The sequence below is a fragment of the Podarcis muralis genome, chromosome 12 (genome assembly GCF_964188315.1).
Source record: "Podarcis muralis chromosome 12, rPodMur119.hap1.1, whole genome shotgun sequence".
In the NCBI taxonomy this organism is placed as follows: domain Eukaryota; kingdom Metazoa; phylum Chordata; class Lepidosauria; order Squamata; family Lacertidae; genus Podarcis; species Podarcis muralis.
Window position 1 is genome coordinate 22,662,123 of NC_135666.1, and position 21,620 is coordinate 22,683,742.

The following is a 21,620-nucleotide window of genomic DNA, read 5'->3' on the forward strand; positions in this document are numbered from 1 at the left end:
TTGTGGAGCGTAAACTTTGCATGCCAAAGGTCACAGGTTTAATTTCTGGTATCTCAACATGAGGCTGGCAAAGTCTTTAGAACTAAATGGACCAAGGTTCTGACTAATGAGGTTCTGACTAATGATTGTGAAGCAGCTTCCATTGCTCCTTCTTAACATTTCTACAAATAGAGAACTTCAGCATGAAGGACTGCAATAAAAAGCTATATTTAGAATGGCTTTCTCTTAACTTACTTTTATCTGCTAGTTGTCTCCTTATTAAGCATTAATTTGATGGCTACTCATTTGGAAGGCTTGTCTGATTTTTCAAAATTTGGGCAATTAGGTTCTCCCTTAGCAGCTGTAGAACAGTTCTGAAATAAATAGTTTTGAAAAGCCTGGATGTGAATGTTTTGAAGAGCTCCTTCTGCTTTAATACTAGGACTTTGATTTTTTTATGATTTCCTTTTGCAGGATGAAGAGAATGGAAATAAAACGGGTACGTTTTCTCTTTGATTCTTGTATGTTGTAATCGAATAGTCTAAAATCCATAATTCCTGATACAGTTGTACCTTGGAAGTTGAATAGAATCCCTTCTGGACGTCGGTTCAACTTCCAAAATGTTCAGAAACCAAGGCGCAGCTTCCGATTGGTTTCCAATTGCGCAGGTGCACCGGAAACAATACCGGAAGTTGCACCGGATGTTCGGCTTCCAAAAAAAAAAATCTGAAACCAGAACACTCACTTCCGGTTTTCAATCGTTTGGGAGCCGGAATGTTCAACTCCCAAGGCATTTGGGAGCCGAGGTTACAACTGTATAACCAATGAAACAAGTCTGTTCTTTAATTAACGAATGTTTTACCAAATGTGTCTTAAATATTGGGCGTACTAATTTAGTGATGTATTTTATGTGAAATTTGTAGATTGGCTTTTCCATGCCAGTTGCACAGGAAGGCAGAATTATATGAATATGTAAACAAGTATATTGTAAAATATAACTACATCTACTACTGAATTTAGTGGTTCTTTACCTATCAGCAGGTACAAAAATTGTAGCATGGACAAGGTATGGCTTTCTATCTACACCCTGGTATGTAACATCCCCCAAACCCCTTAAACTTAAAAAAAAAAAATTAAAAGGGGGGAAAACACTTCATGAACGAACATTCTCCTCAAAGGTCATATAATCTTGGGGACAATTACATGCCTGTTGAGAAGAGGTAAATGAGGTTGCTTTCAAATATCTTCCTGGATAATGCTAATTTATTTATATGCCAACCATAAAATGGTGTGTGAAAGTCGGATTTGGCATAACCTTTCTCTGAATAATGCCTGAGATTCCGACATGAGTCTTCAAGGAAAATTAAATTTCCTAGGTTCCCTGGCACTATGGCAGCATTCCTTGGAGAGCGAGGGGAGTTCTTTGCGTTGGGTTACAGTCAGTGCTGAGAAAAAAATACGTTGTCATATTGCTAGCCTCGGGCTGATTGCAAGAATTATGAGTTGTGGAGATTTGTATTTAAAACCATAAAATAACAACCTTTAGAAACGTCATTAGGCAGGATTGGATAGCCTGGGGTAAGAAAAATAGGAGGTGACATGGGAGATAGAGAGTTGTCGGGGGGGGGGATGGGACCTTTGTGAAATGCATACTGTTCTCTTGTTACCTGGTGGAAATGCCATTGTCCTATAAAGACCCTATATTATGAGTTTGGAAAAAATAACAGCAACATTTTAGCTTTGTCCGTACGTTTGTAGGAGTTTGGGAATATTTAACTTTCATATGCTGGTATTACCTTGGTGGGCTGTGAGGTGCGTAAGAGCATGGAAATACTGGCAGGTGAATGTGAAGGAAGCCTGTGTACTCAGGGGATTAAGAATAATTCAGCAAGACGAGAGTGGAGGAAATAAATGTTAGGGTGAGTCACATTTCAACTATTGGTGGAATTACCTTTTAAATGAGAAAGCGGAACAAAGGAACGCGAGAATTAGAAGTATAAAGTGGAAATCCATGCCCAGCCACAAAGACAGCATTAACTCTTATGGAAGCTGGGTGGACGAACATTGAATGGGCTAAAGAATCTTGTGATTTGGGATGTGATGACTTAGGGAATTAAGTGAAGGTCAATAAAAGTAGTGTTTGTTTGATTACATTGGGTTGGATCCAGATTTAGTCATGCCTACAGTAGACCCATTGGAATAAAGGTTTGCCATGATTTTTATGGTCTAGTCCAGGCACGTCCAACTCCCAAGAGACTGCGATCTACACCCAGTTTAAAAAAAAAACTGGCAGTGATCTACCCGTTGTCATTGAGGATTGTTAGAGCTTTTTGGGGGGAGAGCAGAGTTGTTGAGTTTTTTGTGGGGAGAGGAGAGGTGTAGAGCTTTTTTAAAGGGGAAATAACATCCCTGGTCTATTCTAAGCATGACTTAAGTCTGAATCCAATCAAATTTTTTTTTAAAAAAACACAGCTTTTTCCAAAGGAGCAATATGAATTCCCAGGAGAAGGCCATATACTTTGATTAATATTTCTGTTGCAGCCATTTCCAGTGCCAGACAGTTTAAACCGAAGAGTAGCATGTCTTTAGAGCAGCAGGACATGCTGTGGGAGAAACAGGGGACAAATGCCCAGCTACATACACAGTTTCCCCTGAATACACAGCAGTGATAACTTTTGGGGTCGTGACCCATGTCCTAAATACTTTTTTGTGCTGTCTGGCCTTTACAGCTCTTTATTCTTTTCTTTTCTTTTTTAAAAAAAAAGCTTATTCATTTTTAAATGATGTTTTGTTTTACCAGTGTTCACTGTCTTTAAATTTTATGATACCACAGTATATAAATGCTGTCGTCTAGAATACTTTATATCCAGTATATGTAGATCACCTATTTCTTTATTAAGACAATTGACAACTCCTTAACGAAGGATAGTACAGTGGTACCTCTACTTACTTTCACCTCTGGTTATGTCTCCTTCGGGATACGTGCGCGGCAAACCCGGAAGTATTTTTCTGGGTTTTGCTGCATGCGCAGAAGCGCTAAACCACGCCGTGCGCATTCTCAGAAGCGGCACCTCCGGATACGCACACCTCGAGATCCCACTGGAGCTCCGGAAAGGATCCCGTGTGCAACCGGAGGTACCCCTGTATTTATTATTTCTATATTAACACAAAATAAATACTATCCTTCGTTTTGGAGTTGTCAGTTATAGAAGCATGGACATCTCAAGAAACCCTTTTAAGGTGGAAGAACAGATTGGCGTAACTCAGAAAGTAGAAAAGGCCTTTTCTCTGAGCACCATAAATAGCTATTTTGTGTTGCGGAAGTAGATAGCCGGGTGCTAATGATCAGTGTGTGTCATTCTTGAACAGCTTAGCTAAGAGGGCAAGCAATTCACATATCAAACTAATTTGCATTTATTCCTGCAGTGCCTTTCATACATTATAGGTGTGGGATAGAGTTAGTGTGAATAATAGTGGATAGGATCGCAGAGCTTTCTTTATCTGTGAAACTGCTGCTATGGTTCTGTTTAAATTATATGCAAAGGAGCCATCTAGTGCCAACCTCTTTAATGCAAATCTAAGCTGAAATATTAAATTATTTAATAAAAGTTGAGGCTGTACAGCGCTTTTGACAATGACTGGAGCTATACTGGGTTGGATCTGGAGCAAGCTAGCTGCTTTTCATTCCCATTGAAATCTGTGGAACTTAAGTTAAATGGGTTCCTTAAATCTGATCCTTACATTATTCCAATGGGAGACAGTCAGCTGATCAAAGTAAGTATTGAATATATACTTTCTCCTTTCCATTTTGGCAAGTTATTCATTTGTCCAAAGGTCAAAGTACAGGTTTTGAGAAGCACACACTTAAAAGTGCATGCTTACAATCAACAACCAGAGGAAGCTCTGTTACAATTTTCCCCACATAAAATGTACTCTCTTATTTGTCTCCAAAGTGCTGTTTGTTGCATCAAATCACCCACTGAGGGCTGTATTGTTGGTTTTGACTCATGACAGGGCCTTTTCAGTGGCAGTTCCCCATTTGTGGAATGCCCTCTGTAGTGAGGTCTGTCTGTATTCCTTATTATTGATTTTAAGAGAAATTTAGAAACATTCCTGTTTATGCAGGCATTTGATGGCTGAAGAACACTGTTCCGAGAAATCCTGAGAACGTTGTTTTAACAATGTTTTAACTGTTTTTAGATTGCATTTTAACTTTTTTAGAATGCTTAAAAAAATTATTCCTGTGTTAGCTGTCCTGGGCTCCTTTGGGAGGAAGGACAGGATGTAAATTGAACAAACAAACAAACAAATAATAAAGAGCAGTCTTTACAGCTGATTTTCAGTGGGAAAATGCCATCGGATTCAGATCAGAGACCCTATTACAGTCTTTGCTTCTGAAAGAAAGAGAGCTGCTTATTGTAAGAACAAAGTTTGACCCTAACAATGCTTTGACACATTGCAGCCAGCCACTTGGGTGCAGATAATTACCCTAACATACTAGGGACGTGGGTGGCGCTGTGGTCTAAACCACAGAGCCTAGGGCTTGCCAATCAGAAGGTCGGCGGTTTGAATCCCCGTGACGGAGTGAGCTCCCGTTGCTTGGTCCCTGCTCCTGCCAACCTAACAGTTCGAAAGCACGCCAAAGCGCAAGTAGATAAATAGGTACCGCTCTGGCGGGAAGGTAAACGGCATTTCCGTGTGCTGCTCTGGTTCGCCAGAAGCGGCTTAGTCATGCTGGCCACATGACCTGGAAGTTGTATGCCGGCTCCCTCGGCCAATAAAGCGAGATGAGCGCCGCAATCCCAGAGTCGTCCGCGACTGGACCTAACGGTCAGGGGTCCCTTTAACTTTACTAGGAAGATACAGAGATTGCATAAGTAACCTTCTCTCCTTACCCCTCCTCCCCCTCCCATGTGTAGGTCTTGACTTTCCTGGGTGTGGGGTGGGATATGAATATATTGTGAAAACGGTCTGACTGCGTAATCTTCAATTTAATGTTTAAATTGATGAAGCTGTTGGCATAGAAAATTCAGCTTCTCTGGAGATGTACCAGTTGGCTCCCAAATGTGTGCATGTCCATCATCAGCCTTAACATGATCATAACATGTGTCAGTCCAAGAGCCCATCTAGTCCAGTATTGTGTTTCTCACAATGGTCCATGATAGACTTAGGGAAAGTCCATAAGCAGGATACAAGCACAACAGCCCTTACCTGCTGTTGCTCCCCAGTGACTGGTATTTTAGAGGCGGGCTGCTCATTGATTGAGGAAGTAGCATACAGCCACTGTGCTATGAGCACAGGATCAGGCTCGGGTTTGCAGCTCCTGATCCAGGAATAGGAGGAGGAAGGAGGAGGAGGAGGAAAAAGAAGAAGAAGCAAAAGGGGCACTGATTTGTGGGAACCAAAGTTGGGGGGGGGCTCTCCCCATTGCATCTTGACTTCAGCTGCTTCTTAAGGTTGAACAGGGATCCTCTTCTGTTCACTTTCTCCATGCATAATTTTTACAGGGGGGGACTGCATCAGCCATTTTGCTGCCCATTTCCCCAATCTGGAGATACCCTTTCGAAACGCCTTGCAATCCTTTTCTTTACCATGTCCTGAATAATTGATGCCACCAGCAAACCATTCACGGACAAGTTATTTTTATTAGAATCACAGAGTTGGAAGGGACCACGGGGAGCATCTAGTCCAACCATCTGCAGTGCAGAAATATGCAGCTTTCCCATACCAGGATTGAACCTGCAACCCTGGCGTGATCATCAGCACCACTCTCTGACCAGCTGAGCTATCTAGGCTTAAAAGCACTGTTCCCAATACAGACTTATTTGTGTTGGGTTCCACTTTTTATTGGTCCTCATCCATTCAGTTATTGATTCTAGACATTCCCTCACCTTTCCTGAATTAGAGGTAAAAGAGATTATTAAGTTGGCCTCTGCTGCTCTGTGGCTAAAGGGCACAATGCTGAACAAAGAGATCCTTGGCTCTAGTGCTGCCATTTCAGGGCATTTTGTAAAACTGGCTTTGTCCACATAGCATTGCTTTCCTGTAATAATTTTAATCTTTACCTGCTTTCCTGTAATAATTTCACTGCTGTGTTGATCTGAAACCTCTCACAGTTAACGTCAGTCGGAAGATTTTATCTGATGGTCCTGATGTCACTGTCTTGGCAGTTGTTTTATTGAAAGAAATTTAATAATGTGGAATCAGTATTTTGAAGGCATTAGTTCTGATATTTAATTTCCTGCCTGTCTGCAAAGAAGCAGTCGCTGCTTAAGGCGGGTCAGTTTTTCTTTTCTTTTCTTAAATGTATGTATGTCAGAACAACTATAGTAACAATTTAATATGACTGGTGGGAAAGCACACATGTGGTAAGGAAACACAGCTAGAGGCTTTGATGATCTATTTCATTTTAGTTGTTGCAGTAATGTACAAATGCAGCTCTCCTGAATTCAAGCTGTGCCTGGAATAACTGAGGGCTGCGCTTACCCTGAATGACATTTAAGTCAATGGGGAAGCAAATAGTTATGTATATTTTGGGGGGGGGGGAAGAAAAATGACTGAATAAAACCTTCCTCAAAGATTTAACATATCACAAAATTGTACAAGGTATATGATAATGGTTTCATTCCATTTCAAATTATTATCCGTTAATTTTTAGTACATTATTTTAAAAATGCTTTTATGGGATTGTTGTAAACTTTGTAGCTAGGTATTAAGTTGCATAGGTTAGATGAAGCATCCTCTTGTATGACATTAAGGAGTGAATCAATTGTGGGGTTTTTGTCTAAAATTTAAGAAGGCAGATCCATTAGATCACACATTTTAATCATAATGAAGGCTAGTAATAATGTGTTAAAATAAACTTCAAATTCTCAGAGATGGATACATTTCATATATTTATGATGAACTGAGTTATACTTTTGCTCTAGTCTTAACACATAAATGGTTCGTGTACAAGTTGCTGTGGCTTAATCATTTTGAGAACCTAAGAAATACATAGTTTTTCCACTTAAGTAGAAGAGATTCATCTTACCTAGTAGTGTGCTAACTGTAGATAATCCTCGCAAGATATTTTTGGCACTTATCGCTCAGTGTTCTGATACTCTTGTTCCTTCCAATTTGCCTTCTGATTTTTGTGTGGCGGTATCCATAGCAACTACCATCATTTCAATTTCCTCTTTTCCCCTCTATAGGTGAACACTACTCATGCCATGTGAACTGCTAAGTCTCATCTTTGCTGCTGCTCTAGTCAATCTGTGTTTTTTTTACAGAATACATTGGAGCTGCTCCATTTTCTTGAAGAGCAAACCATTAAATTAACTGTCTAATTGCAATTTTTTTTCTGCACAATGAAGCACCTGGGTATACAATATTGTAGATGCCCTAGAGTTTGTATGAAAGGCTTGTACATACTATTTTTTTTATTCTGTCCAGACTAGGATTAAGTCTCTTTTATGTCCACTTACTAATCTTTAGCTGGTGTAACAGTGTATATTTCCAGTAAAACCATAGGCTGAATGCCTATTTATTTCAGATATACGAGATAGGAGGAACTCGGGCTAGTATCATGTCATATGAAAGGCAGAAGCTGCTCCCCTCTGGCATATTCTGCTCATTTTATTCATTTAGAATTTTCCCACCTGAAGTCGTTGTTCCAGAAATACTTGAAGGGGAAAAGAGAGAAAGAGACAGACAGACAGACATCATATCATTGATATGCATTACCATTTCAAAAATTAACACTATAAAAGTACAATATAGACATAGTTAACAAAGAGGTGGTTGCTTCTGCCATCACATACGGGGCCTTCTCACCTGACAGATTTGGGGTATCTATGAAGATACCACTGGGGAAGGAATCCCAATGTTAAGAATGGTTGAACACATTGGAAGGCACACACACCTGAGGGGCCCACTGTGGATCTTCCAGGGACCCCAGGCGACCACTTCCATCTTGCTATTGCTGCTTATTCACCTGCAAGCGATGACAAGAGCAAAGTGAGAAGGCGCATCGGTTTCCACTCTTCTTGCCCTCTTGATGGTTCTGCATTTGCAACAAATTAGTGTATGGCACAATATGACCTAGCAGCTGTGGTACCTGCCCTCTGGGTAGCTATGTGGCTTTTTTTCCAGAGAGGGGAAGACAAGCAAACAGGCAACAGTAACGTCAAGGAAGAGGTCCAACCGCAAACATGTTTTCCAGTGCCCCCAAATCTGGAACTGACACAGGTTGCTATAACTCTTAACTTGATGCACGTGGGGCTTTTTGACTTGTTTATATACCATACCCTGCAAACGTTCATTTATTTCTTTATGGAATGTCTAAACCACCCTGCATCAAAATAGATTCCAGGGTGGTGTGCAATTAGTTGAAAACAAATATCATAATGTGGAGTTTCAGAAATGTCATCACTGCCTCCCTTCCTTTGCAGTAAAAGTCTTTCATGTTGAGGTCTTTCTAAACAGTCTGGAATCATTTTCATTTTCTGCATGCTTTCCACCCTATTACTTCATAGCTATAATTACACACGCAAACACACAAACACACACAAACACAGAGAGGGAGGGAGGGAGAGAGATCTGTTGAATAAAGTACCAAATCAGTGTCATTCAAGGACTGGGACCAGGGATGCGCTCCTGTTTTCTCTCCCTATTTCTTTTTCATAAATTACAGTTAAGCTGTTAGATGTAAGCTTTGTGGAATACTGGCCCCCGGCTTTCTAGATTGAAGGACATAACAATTGCTGGAAGTCAGGAGACCCAGTAGAGCAGATACCTCTTCATCAAACATTTGGCAGAAAAGTTATTCTTGTTGACGCTTCTCTCTTTCAGTAATGGTAACTAATCAGAGAGATTTCTGCTGTCTCAGTTGCATTAATGGCTTCCTTTCAGTGCTGGTGCTACCTGTGCAGAGTGAAGCTTCTTGTCTCAGGCAGCAGACACAGGGGACAGTGGTGGCAACTCCTCAGCTATTCCTCCGGAGCCCCCTGGCCATACCCTTCTGTTGCAAAGCTGCGTGTGCCATGGTACTTGCTTGCCCTTTCCATAACCACCCTACTGTCCTCAAGTAGAGGACCCTACCCATTGCTTGAATTATGTGTTTGCTTTATAAATGAAAGTGCATCTTTTTTTAATGAAGTCCACTGAAAAAGGAAATTTTCAGAATGTTAAGCCAACACGGTCTTATTAGCTGAGCGTTATTGCATGGCTCTTTAGGAAAAGAGGTCATTATTTCAAACCTTTGCAGATGCTACTACGTATCTTGCATAAGCTTGGTTGTAAATAAACAAGTCTGAATTACCGATATTTAAACTTCTCCAGATCCTTCTCTTGGGTTAATTCCTCTAGTTACATTGTTGTTCCTTGTTCTGCTCTTCATATCCTGTGCTCAAAAACAACATCCAGAAACGAAACATTGACATTCACAACAACAGAAAATCCCTTCTAACAAGCAGTTGTTAAACTCTTATATTTGCTAGTTGGGTACTTCACCACCTGAGATGATCTTCATAGTTTCCCACTGGTATATCACTTCTTAGAACAGGGTGTGGAGAAAGTGGATACAAATAAGTTTTATAACCCAGCTCATAATTCTTTAACTTGGAGTCATCTTATGAAATTGATTGACGTAGTTAGGACTGGTAGGAGAAAGCGCTTCATGCAAGACATAATTAAGTTATTTGATTGACTGCCCATGTTATGATGGGTGTTGACTAGCTTAGGTGGCTTTTGAAGTGACTAGACAAATTCGTAAGGATAGCTCAGTCACAATGATGATTAGCCATGATATCAGGCTCAGAGACCATTTGCCACTGAATTCCAGTTGCTGGTGAACAACCCCGGGAGGAGGTCTTCATCCTGCTTCTAAGCTTCCCGTAAGCAACTGGTGGACTGTTGTAGAGAGCAGGAGAGTTTGATCTAGCTGGACTCTTACTTTCTTAATCATATTCACTTGGGTCAGCTTCCCCAGACTATGTGGATACTGTAGCTTTTTATTTACTCGTATTTCTCCCATAGAACACCTCAAAAGATCTACATTGCCATTCCATTCTGTTGTTCTATTGTGCATTGTTCTTTCTTAGTGGTTTTGGTTGGTGTGGTTTTTTTTAAGTGCAAGGAAGATAAACAGCAGGATTTGATATAATTTTGGAATTCATCTTGCTGTTCAGCAGGTTCCATCAGAAAATGTTAACATTTTCATAGAAAATATTAATGAATAAACTCAGCCTGGTGTACTTCAGTAATATTAAATAATACTTACCATTTCTATAGCACTTTCATAGGGTTCAAAGCATTTCTCATGTGTCAGGAAATTTACAGCAGCACTGAAAGACAGGCCAGTATCATTATCTCCATGTTGTAGATGAGGAGTTGGGCAGAAAGGCAGCATAGTGAGTTTGAGGCAGAGGACTCAGCTATACAGCTGCAAAGAAAACATTTTAAATGTGTTGTAAAGTGCAGTATACAAATGTGGCATTAGATGGTGCCAGTGAGCTATGCCAAATTCAATGTATTTTTCAAAACGTTTCTTGGGTGGCCACTGTAGCAACAGGATGCTGGAACAGATGGACCTTTGGCCTGATCCAACAGGCCTCTTCTTATGGTCTTATGGACACTTTTTCCACATTGGCCCTGTGAGCTTTAATGTGCAAAGATTTTGAACCTCTTCAAATTAGTTTTGCCGGAAATATTACATATAAACATCCTAATGTAATTGGCTCTTAATTCCATTGGCTCTTGAGTCTGCAAAGTTTTGGCAGTTTTCGGAATATTGGCTATTATGTTTGTAATTATGATTTCACTATGTATCGTCACGAGATCCCATTAGAATAGATGAGGTATGAATGGCGATGAAAGATAGTACACACAATACAGTTGTGAAAAATAAAGTTTCTTGTGCCTACAGCTATTCCCAGAGCTATTTTTCTAGAAAGAGAGGTGCCCAAACTCACCTCCCTCACTTTCTTATAATGGCAGTGGCACCCTCCTGAGTTCTGGCGGTGGGGGTGGGGGGGAGCCCTAGCTCTACTAATGGATTTTACAAAGACGGCTCAAATATTTTCCATGTATCTGTAAAATATGTCATGTTCTCTTGCTTTAAACAGAGCAGATGCTAATTCTCTGATTGTCAGATGAATTAAAATCATTTGAATCCTATTATTTAATATAAAGAAGAATGAGGTATAATTAATCTTTCCAATCTCTCGTAATGACTGTATTTGCAATTTTCTTTTAGGGAAGCCACGAAACAGATTGGAGCCGATGGACACCATATTTGTTAAGCAGGTTAAAGAAGGAGGGCCTGCTTTTGAAGCGGGATTATGCACAGGTAACCGTTACCTTACCTAGACATATCTGATTGGCTGGGCTGGTGTGATGTCATGAGTGTTCCAACTTCCAAGGAAGTTGTCAGGGTGTGTGTTTATGTAAGGAAACAAAATTTTAAATTAGTTGGGAGTTTCAACCCATTCAGCTCTTACTGAAAGGTTTGGGATTCGGTTGTCATTATGGAAGGAAGATGTTATGTGCTGAATCCAGACCTGATTACCTGTGGGGGGGACTCCATCCATGGGATGCTCTGCTGAAGGCAGTAGGATGGTGTGATTTTTGCTGATCCTTTCTGCAGTCCCCTGTAAAGATGCTCCAGAGCACTAGGGACCAGTGTGGGAGGTGACACTGTGGTCTGCAGGGGGAATAGGAAATCAGTAAGAATCACTCATCCAGTGGGAACCTCTGCTGAATCTCAGTCCCTTCCAAAGATAAGTTTGGCTCCAACCCGTAGGGTTTAGAAAGTCATAAATGGTTCACATATTATTAGAAAAAGATGGAAAGAGTGTCATTTGTTTGTGCTTTCCCTGCTCCTCTTATAACATGTAAAGTAGGGCTTATGAATGCATGAAGTTCCTAATTAAACTTGTGGATTTCATTCTTCGGGATTATTTGTAAGTCACACATCTGAAATATTTCTGCTTTGTTTTTCTTTGTAATACTTGAACGGGTTCTCAGCTTCCGTTAATGAAGAAAACAGTGGTCTGGATATATCTCCTTTTTTCTGTGTATTTTTTTCTCTGCAGGTGACAGAATTATAAAAGTGAATGGGGAAAGTGTTATAGGGAAGACATATTCTCAAGTAATTGCTTTAATTCAAAACACGTAAGTATGGGTGTCTGTAATCTGCATAATTTTAAATTCCATGTAGTTTGTTTTGAGAAAGGTGATTGGTGCGTGGTTTGTCTGTTTTTACCAAGATAATCAGAATGATAGAATGAGTAAATCCAGTTCAACTCATTCCGCAGTGTAGGATTGGCCAGCCCTTGACACATCCAGCAGGGCCCTTCCATCAGCTGCACAAGGACTGAGGTGATCTCTGATGATTTACCATCCCCTTGTAGCTCCTGCACCCCCAAAACTTAAGTGGCACATTGTGGGAGGTGGCACAGAAACTGCATGGAAGAGGGAGACTCTCAGAAGTTCACCACAATCCGTGTTCTACTGACCAAAGCTTTCTGAGATGAAACACCTTCCATCAGCAGAGGGACACCAATTGGAATACAACCCATTGAAAGTGTAGGGATGTGCTGTGGATAATGTCATTGTGAAGTTTTTTATTCTTTTGATACTGAGCCAACTTTGACTGTGCAGCAGATGTAAAAGTAAAAGCAAGTTAGGTGTTTGATCAGTGCTCTACATAAGAATTCATAGGACTACACCTCATATTATGTTCAATCTTTCATATCCATTCTGTGGGTGACATTTCATATGACCATACTGGAGGAAGATAAAGCTTGCTAAGAAAATGGCTTATAACATTTCCATAAAGGCTTGACATTTGTTGGTATTATTCCATGAGCAGTTTAGAATGTTTAACAATTATTTAGGAAAAGTTATTTTATTAGCAGCTTTTTGGTGGTGATGGGAAATTGAATCTAATACTGTATTTGTTTCTGAGAATGTTTTGCTGATAAATATCTGTACTTGACATACACAGGGGCTGTGTCTGAACATCACACTAAACCAGTGGGATGAGAACAAGCTGCAGCAAGCCTTGGGCTTGTACGCTTCCCCACAACCACTGATGAAGAGCAGTTTGGAAGTTTTTGCTTCCATTTTCTGTTAACCACAGTTTATCATGATATCTGAATCTGGACAAACTATGGATTACAAAACATGCCAACTTCAAACCATAGATTATGAAAATAGCTTGTTTAACTGGAACCTTAGTTGACATTAATCATATTTTGGATTCAGATGGCACACTAAACTGTGGTTAACCAAAATTGGAAGCAAAAGTTCCCAGTTTCCTCCTTGCAGCCATACCAGCAACATCTGGACATGTTAGCTCCTTGCCCAATATGTAAAAAATAATCTACATGGATAATCAATCTCCATGTAGGATAAAAGTGTCCGTATTGTTAGGGGTGCAAGTGTATTTTCTCATAGTGAGTACATGAATAAGACAGGCTCTGTGCATATCAGCTACTTGATCTGTGTGCTTTTGATTCTAAAAACACCTGTGCCGCACATTGTAAGTGGCAACTGACGTATTTTTTCCTGCATAGAAAATTTTAATTTTCTTAAAGGGAAGCAGTCATGAATTTGAGGCATAATTTGAAGGAGAATAACAATCCATGGGAGTAAAGAGGAAAACGAGCATTATATTCAGTGCTGGTTGTTGAGAAAGAGTGACTACTGAGATAATCAATGTATCTCTTTATATGTTAGCCAGCAATTAAATTTCCTATCAATTGGTTAGTGCAGTATTTTATTTTTTATTAATATACCAATATGTTTCCTCCTCTCTCACAGTGACAGCATGCTAGAACTTAGTGTGATGCCAAAAGATGAAGACATCCTTCAGCTGGTAAGTTATGCTTCTGAAATAGAAACTAAAGTAAGATGGCCGTAAGCACCCCAGAAAACTTTTGGCTCTTTAACCAGGCTCTTGAGTAAGCTGAATTGCTGAATAATGCTACTACTATAGTTGTAATGTCCATTTCTTCTTTTATTAATTTGTTGTTTCATTAGTTCTAGAAACACACAGGGTAAAGAATAAGCATACAGTCGTAAATTGGTTCTCAAATAGAATCTGTTCCGGAAGTCCGTTCAATTTCCGAAAACATTCGAAAACCAAGGCGCGGCTTCCGATTGGCTGCAGGAGCTTCCTGCACTCAATTGGAAGCCGTGGAAGCAGCGTCGGATGTTTGGGTTCCAAAGAATGTTTGCAAACTGGAACACTCACTTCCAGGTTTGCGGCATTCGGGAGGCAAAACGTACGAGTACCAAGGTACAACTGTATATGAAACTGTATATGAAATGAAAATGTGGGGACGGGGAGCCTTCCCACCCTTTGAATGCTTGAAGGAACATATACCATGAACCACTGAAATGAAGTTAATAATAATAATAATAATAATAATAATAATAATAATAATAATAATAATATAATTTTTATTTATACCCCACCCTCCCCAGCCAAGGCATGGCAATGAATAAAATCTAAAGCCACACTCTGATCTGAGTTGAAGGTGGAAATACCTGTGATGATAATCTTCAGCAAAAATGGGTGCACAAAGGCCAGTAGTGAATGAGCTGTTATTCAAGCAAGAAATTAAAGCTCATTTTAAAAGTGGGACTGAAGGAACCCAGTCAGGTCCCTCTTTACTCTGTAAAAAACAAAATTTTGATTTTGTTTTGTTTTCTGTCAGGTAAGCATCCACTTGAAAGTTAGATACAAGTTTCATTGCTTTCACTGGGACTTTGTTAAAAGGAAGGGCCAATTGTCATTCTCTTAATGGAGAATGTGTGCATTCAAACCCACCTCTGATTGGCTTCAATTTTTCAGGAATTCATACAAGCAGGGGTACATAGAGACCTCTTCCTTCATCGCATGTTCCTAGCAAGGAGAGAGCTAATTGCAGCCACTCTTCCTTGCCTTTGCAGCAGTGTGAATTCATTTTGGATTAAAGTAGTTCACTGTGCTAGCTCTATTTCTTGTTAATTCAAACTAAAATTATTATGGCCTTTTCAGTGAAGCAGGACTTCAGTATACTGTGTTACCTGGTTTCAACCACAGAGAACAAGTGCAATGGGGAGGGGGGGGGGGAGAGAAATGAGATTACTTTGGCTCTTAAATTAGGAGGAGGCATCATATGCTTTAAATTTGAATGCTTTAAATGTTGACCCAAAGAGCTAGAACTGGACCAAGTTATAGGTAGGAAACACCAGGTTTTACTGCAGAAATGTTTGGTTTGTGTATTAAATTTCTTATATAACCTTTTTCTAAAACAAGACTCAAGGCATCTTATAACAGGTTCTGGTATACCATATTTTTCCGTGTATAAGACACCCCCTATTTTTGGGGACTCCAAAGAAAACACCCCTCAGCACTACCCGTGTATAAGACGAGCCCCAATTTTAAACCTAATTTATTGGTTAAAAAATCCCCCCTAGTCTTATGCACGGAAAAATACGGTACTTTGAAATTAAAAACAAAAGCAATATAACAACTAAGGAAATAAAGGTTACCTCATAATGCAAGAGGACTCTTATCGAAATGTAGGATAGATGTTGGGACATTTTAAGTGGACTTTTTTCATAGGATAGCATTTCAAGCATAAAATCTTGTAGAAAGTCTGTTTTAACAGAACACATGAAACATTTACAGTAAACCCAAATTGAGCATTTAAAAGGGAGGAGAGGGGCTAATAATGCTTCTCCTTAATTATCAAACTGCAAGTAAATGGCCTGTATAGGGCCCAGCCATACAGTTAGAAGCTGCCAGGAAAAACCGCAGTAGTTCTTTTCCTTGTTAAGGCATCCATTACTCAGAAGCAATCCCTCCTCTTTATTAAATGCTAGTGAAAATGGATGTTAATATGATTTAGTTGAGGCTCTTATTGTGTGTCTTGTGTACATCTGGTAACATGCATTTCCCTTTATACGCTTTAATAGCTCTACACTTAGGCTTGCTACCCGAAGTGTAAATCAATCCTCAAAGTGAATCTATGTTTTATCTGTAATAAAGGGGATGATTTATTTATTTATAGAACTATTACATTTTGTTTAGTAACTTTGTTAGATGCCTCTTCTAAACGAGGGCTCAAGGTGTCCTACAGTCCACTGTAAAAAAGAATGTGGAAGAACTCTGGGTATATTTTAAGACATGGTGGTGAAATAGAAAGCAAGGTGGACATGTACAAAAATATTTAATAGACAGGAAAGAAATGATACATTTTAAACTGTTTTAAAAAGTTAATAACCACCCAGGTATGTTGAAGAACACTTGTTGCCTGCAAAACTGATAGATGCTTTCACATCACCTTGCTGAAAGTGATATTGTTTTGATTTAAGGTTTCATTTCAGCAAATTAAAGGCACATCTTAGCATTTGTGGTTTTAAAATAAAGTGCTGAAAACATGACCCTAAGGGCTATTTCCAATATACAGTGGCACCAGTCTGGCCTCTTTGAGTAACATAGGTATTCTTGTAGGGATTTTCAAAACCAATGGAAATTACTTTACTTTTAAAGATGACTCTGCTCAGCTTTTATGTGTCTTACCAAGACTAAAGTCATTCTCAAAACAGTAGAAAAACTGTGTCTTATCTTTTGCTGAAATAAACTGTTGCAACAAAATGAAGAAAGGGGAAACTGTTTGTTGAATGCATTCTTCTATGTCACGGTCACCACTCTTTTATTGGCTTTAAAGAATATGAAGTGGAAGGAAAGGATTTCCCCTTTGCTAGACACAGTATGGTTGTGCCCATTATTAAATGAATGAATTCTCATTTCTCAGTTAGGTTACTTGGTTTTCCTAGATCGCAGAGGAACATCTATGCTACATTCCTATTCTTTTAAAATACTGTATTTTTCGCTCTATAGGACGCACTTTTCCCCCTCCAAAAATGAAGGGGAAATGTTTGTGCGTCCTATGGAGCGAATGCAGGCTTTCGCTGAAGCCTGGAGAGCGAGAGGGGTCGGTGCGCACCCCCCCGCCAGCCCCAAAGAGCAGATCGAAAGGAACCCAAAGCCTCCAGAGCCTTGCAGTGGGCTGCACATTTTGGGGGGTAGTTTAGCACAGGAGGAATTTGAGCTGGCCAGCAGTTACATTACTTATTCAAAGTGTTTTACCTAGAAATTGTTCCATATGCCTGCTATTGTCATTCCTGAGAGAACCAGTTAGGGAAACTTTGTGTACTCTTGCGAATACATGGTTGCTCTGAGGTAATTGGGATAGCTGTTTCCTCACATGTAGAAGGCTTCAGGTGAACGCACCTTGAACTCACAGAACACACCTTGTTTTAGAGGGGGAGAACAAGAAAAAAAATTTCCCCCTGTTCTCCCCCTCCTATGGTCCAATAGAGCGAAAAATACGGTACATATTGCAGACTCTGCTGGAAGAGAATTGTACCTTTGGCAGATAATAGGCGTTCTGGGTTGAGAGTCCAATTCATATGTTAAAGGTGTGGCATTTCTGCCAATTCACTGATTGCTTTGGGGAAGAATACGCCATCATTCCATGAATTCATGCTGTATTCACATGTAAGGCTAAATCATGGTGTAAATCAAAGACAAGCTGCAGCAAACCTCAAGCTCATAACCCTCCAGGCCCTACTTCCTCTTCTCCTGTGTGACCAAGAGAGACCAAAAACTTCTATTTTTAACTAACCACAGTTCAGTGGTGTGTTTTAACTATAACCTGTGGTTAATCTTAGCTTTTTTTTTACAGTTATAATTTGAAGTTGCCTTGTTTTAGTAAACTGTAGTTTGCACTAACCGAAGTTTGTCTGAGTTCAGACATCACAGCAAGCAAGCTATAGTTAGTTAGGGTTGCCATACCTTGAAGGGGGGAGGGGGGAGGACGGCCCAAGCCTCTTTCCTCACTCCCAAAAAACCTCAGACATTTCCTTTAAAATTTAAACCTACCCCCAAATGGGCATTTTGGCCCCCTCAAAAGAGGACATGTCTGGAATTTCCCAGACGTATGGTAACGGTATAGTTAGTCCAAAGCTCCACAGAGGGAAAGGGGAAAGCACATGAGCCAGAGACTTGTCGTCTAAACACTCATGGTTTAATTAGTGTTATGTGCAAACAAGACTATAGTAAGAAATAGTTCCCTAGAAGACGACCTCCCTAGCTCTTATTCCCTTCTGAAGCTTTCTATGCAAGCTTTGGATAATTTAAAGTGGATGGAATGTGTTAATCAAGAGGTTTTCATTTATAAAGTCTTAGCACAGGATCACAGTACCTCAAGGACTGCCTCTCCAAAATGAGCCAAACCAGACCCTGCAATAATAACCTGTTGAATCTCTTCATCCAGATTAGGTGGTCTTCTCACCTCCATCTTGTTTGGATTTCATTTTAGTTAGTTCACCTTCATTTGTATCGAACTGCCTCCAGACACTTGTGCAAGATTTCCACCGCTTCCTTGAAATAAGCAGATGGAAATGTGAGATAGAGTTGTGTGTCATCTGCCTGCCGATGTCAGTAGCCCAAATCTCTGGATGATTCCTCATCCGCCAGCAGTTTCCTGTTGTTGTTTTTCAAATGGGAATAGAATAGAACCTTGGGGCAACTGTATAAACCAAAGCTCAAAAGCCAGGAAAAAACCTGAGTCTCTCCAGACCCAGTCTAGCAAGACATCCCAGAAGAAAACCATGGTTAATGGTACTGTAAGCCGCTGAGAGGTCCATGAGAATCAATAGGTCTCAATCTCCTTATCCATTCCCCAGTGTAAATAATCCACCAGGGCGATCTTGTGTGGAGACAGAATACTTTTCGAGAAGAGATTCAGATTAACTCCCAGGCATTTCTTGAAGACCCTTTATACTAGCTGGCCTATTCAGTTTAAATTTTCTGCGGATTAGGCAGTCATTTTAATGATTGTATATTTTTCATGGTACGTTTATGTTTTGTTTCATTTGTATACATTGTTGCATACCGCTTTGGTGTTTTACATGAGATGGGGGTATATCAATGCTTTTATAAATAAATAAAAGCCAGATTGGAAACAGACCTAAATCATTTGTTTCCTCCGGTGCTCCTTAAGGCCATTTACTACTCTATCATCCTACTAAAAAAAATAAATTAAATTTAAATGATGCATTGGATACTGTGTGATAATAATCAAGGATAGTTGGAAGTGCAAATTTGATTTTTTTCAGTAAAGGCCTTAGAACTGCCTTTTTTTCGAGACAGTGTGAACTTCCCCTTCCCATCGGCAAAGCATTCACTACCTATGAGGTTTGGGGTGGCAAGTCCATTGCTGCCAGTCAAGAAGGGCAAGGATCCTGAGAGCAAGCACTAGGCCTCAAACCTTCAGATTGCACAAATGGAAAGGCCTACTAGGCCTATAACCCATGTACAATATTTCTTTCCGTTACCAGTGTTTTGAGGCTGGGTGCCTTGAAAGGGACACACCCTAGACGGGTTTCTCCCACCAGTTACTTTGGTTTTTATTTATTTATTCCCTAGTTACTTTGAGGCCTTTCCCCTCCGAGGGTGCGGCCTCCTCAGTTGTGTGTGTTTTAATTGGATCTTGGCTAGAAGCTTAATTTCCGCAGCTTGTTGCTATGGGGACATGCTACCACAGCTGCTCTTAGAAATCTCCAGGTTTTCTCCTATCAGGCATGCTCAGAATTTGCTAGCGTCCATTTCAATAAACGGAAGCAGTTGTGACAGTGAATGGCTGTGTGTCTGTCTGTGGATAGGCTTGCGGCCTTCTGTGGTCTGTGAGGATACGTTTGGTCTAAACAGTTACGGGACCATCTACGTTTTTTGTGCTTTGAATTGTGAAGTCATACTGAATAACTTCAGTAGCATATTAGTGTCCATGAAAACCTCATGGCGTAGTGGGGCAGTGCGTCTGGCTGTAATCCAGAAGGTTGGTGGTTCGAGCCCACCCAGGGGTGGCTGTGGGCAGGATTCCTGCATTGCAGGGGGTTGGACTAGATGACCCCCGGGGTCTCTTCCAGCTCTACAATTCTACATATCATTTGGCAGATCCAGAAGCTAGGACGTAGCTGGTTGATTTAGAGGTGTATAAGTCCCGTATCTTCTTATAGCCTCTGTGGCATGATGTGTTTCCCCTGTGCTCCAGATATGAAAATAAATAAATCACAGGTTAGCACTAGTGACATCGGAGAGAGGCAGTACCAGTGGAATGGAGATGTGTAGAATAAGTAAAGGGACATATTTAATCCCCCCTTTTGTTTGTTTTAAATTACCTTACACGTGTGGGAGGGAAGAGGGTAAGCCCACCTCCAGCCTGACCAGCATGAAGCCAGCAGGGTTTTGGAAGTGGTAGTCACTCCGCTTCTTTGCTCCTCATTCGGGATTATGCCATAAATTTGCATCAAAATCAGTAAGACCAAAGTCATTATTAATTTGTCCAATTGATTTTAGTGGGATCCAAGTTCAGCTGATTTTAATCTGGGTTTGCCTCTCTTGTTAACAGTGTGGAAAGGCTTATGGGTGGCCTTAGCATTGGACAAACTCAGCTAATTACTTCAGGGACTGGGGGCGGCAAATTGGTGCCTCCCAGGCACCCGCACACTTGCTTCAGATGCTGTCACCCGTTTGGCTTTTTCTGGGGGCACTGGAGTGCCTTGCTCTGACAAAGGGGGTTCCTTCCCCAGTGAGATGTATTCTGAGTGAGGTTGCCTATGCTGCTGCCTCTCATTTTTCATGGTGGCTAGAAATTCCTGTTTTAAAAAATAATTAGAAGCATAAGAAAAGCAGCGGCAGGGCAGGTCCTTTCCTGAGCCACCTCACTTAGAATGTCTCATTCTGAGGAGTGAATCCCTTCCACAGTGAGGAAGCATAGGCAAGCTGCCACATTAGCAGCAAAACTTATCAAAAGTGAGGGGGAGAGAAGAAGAGAGGAGGGCTGGAAGCGGCTTTCCCAGGAGGTGCTATGCCTTGCACCAGCCTTGGGAAGACTTTACCCTGTGTACCACAGAGGTGGGAAACCTATGGCTCTCCATTGATTGCTGGACTATAGACTCTCCTCAGTCCATGCTGGCTGAGGCTGATGGGAATTGTAGTCCACAGGTTCCCCACCCCTGCTGTATATTTATTTTATATTAAGCAGTTTTGAACTTGAAGTTGTAAATTGAATATATTTTTTTATAAAAAAAATGCTCTTCATTAACTTTAAAAATAATGAAAATATATACTAAAATAATTATTTAGAAGAACTATGCTATATTCTGATATACTTTCGAATTTTCTTTCCCTTCATTAATACAAAACTGGTTCATTTCCTATAATTTATCATTTTAGTCATTCCCAGAGTATATATATATATATTCAGGCAGAGCTAATGTGGTGCATTTTTTGTGGTTTTTAAGTAGGGTATCTTGCAAACCTGCAGATTTGGGCTGAGTATATATGCCTAAATTGGACTAGGGAGGCAGTATTGGCATATTTCAGAGTGTGAGCGGATGTGTTGTTTCCTTAGACTGTACCACAGCTTGCTTTTTCATGCATCTATGTCTGCTTTCCTATTTCCCCCTCCTAATCTGAAAAGTACACGAATGCAGAGTCCCCATTTTCCGTCATGAGAGTGCATGCAAAAATCAGACAGCTGTATTAGCATGCACCTTGCAATTGGAAGCACAGCCTGTCTCTGAAGAAACGCCAA

General features: G+C 40.4%; 1 protein-coding gene and 1 long non-coding RNA gene across 9 annotated transcripts in view; one reads left to right on the forward strand and one right to left on the reverse strand.

Annotated features, from left to right (window-relative positions):
• Nucleotides 1-21,620, forward strand: part of ARHGAP21 (Rho GTPase activating protein 21) — a 102,928-nt gene that overhangs the window by 48,995 nt on the left and 32,313 nt on the right. For 7 of the 8 annotated variants that reach the window (XM_077936839.1, XM_077936841.1, XM_077936842.1 and 4 more), the window contains exons 3-6: nucleotides 454-478; nucleotides 11,216-11,308; nucleotides 12,054-12,132; nucleotides 13,786-13,840. In XM_077936839.1, the coding sequence (XP_077792965.1) occupies nucleotides 454-478; nucleotides 11,216-11,308; nucleotides 12,054-12,132; nucleotides 13,786-13,840 (252 nt within the window). Of the gene's footprint in view, nucleotides 1-453; nucleotides 479-11,215; nucleotides 11,309-12,053; nucleotides 12,133-13,785; nucleotides 13,841-18,232; nucleotides 18,644-21,620 lie in introns of those variants that run through there. The other variant, XM_077936844.1, reaches the window with a different exon arrangement.
• Nucleotides 7,847-18,384, reverse strand: LOC114607808 (uncharacterized). Its single transcript, XR_003709225.2, has 4 exons — nucleotides 18,276-18,384; nucleotides 10,241-10,402; nucleotides 9,281-9,361; nucleotides 7,847-7,954 (listed from the first exon to the last, which is right to left on the reverse strand). It is a non-coding gene; the product is annotated as an uncharacterized LOC114607808 (long non-coding RNA).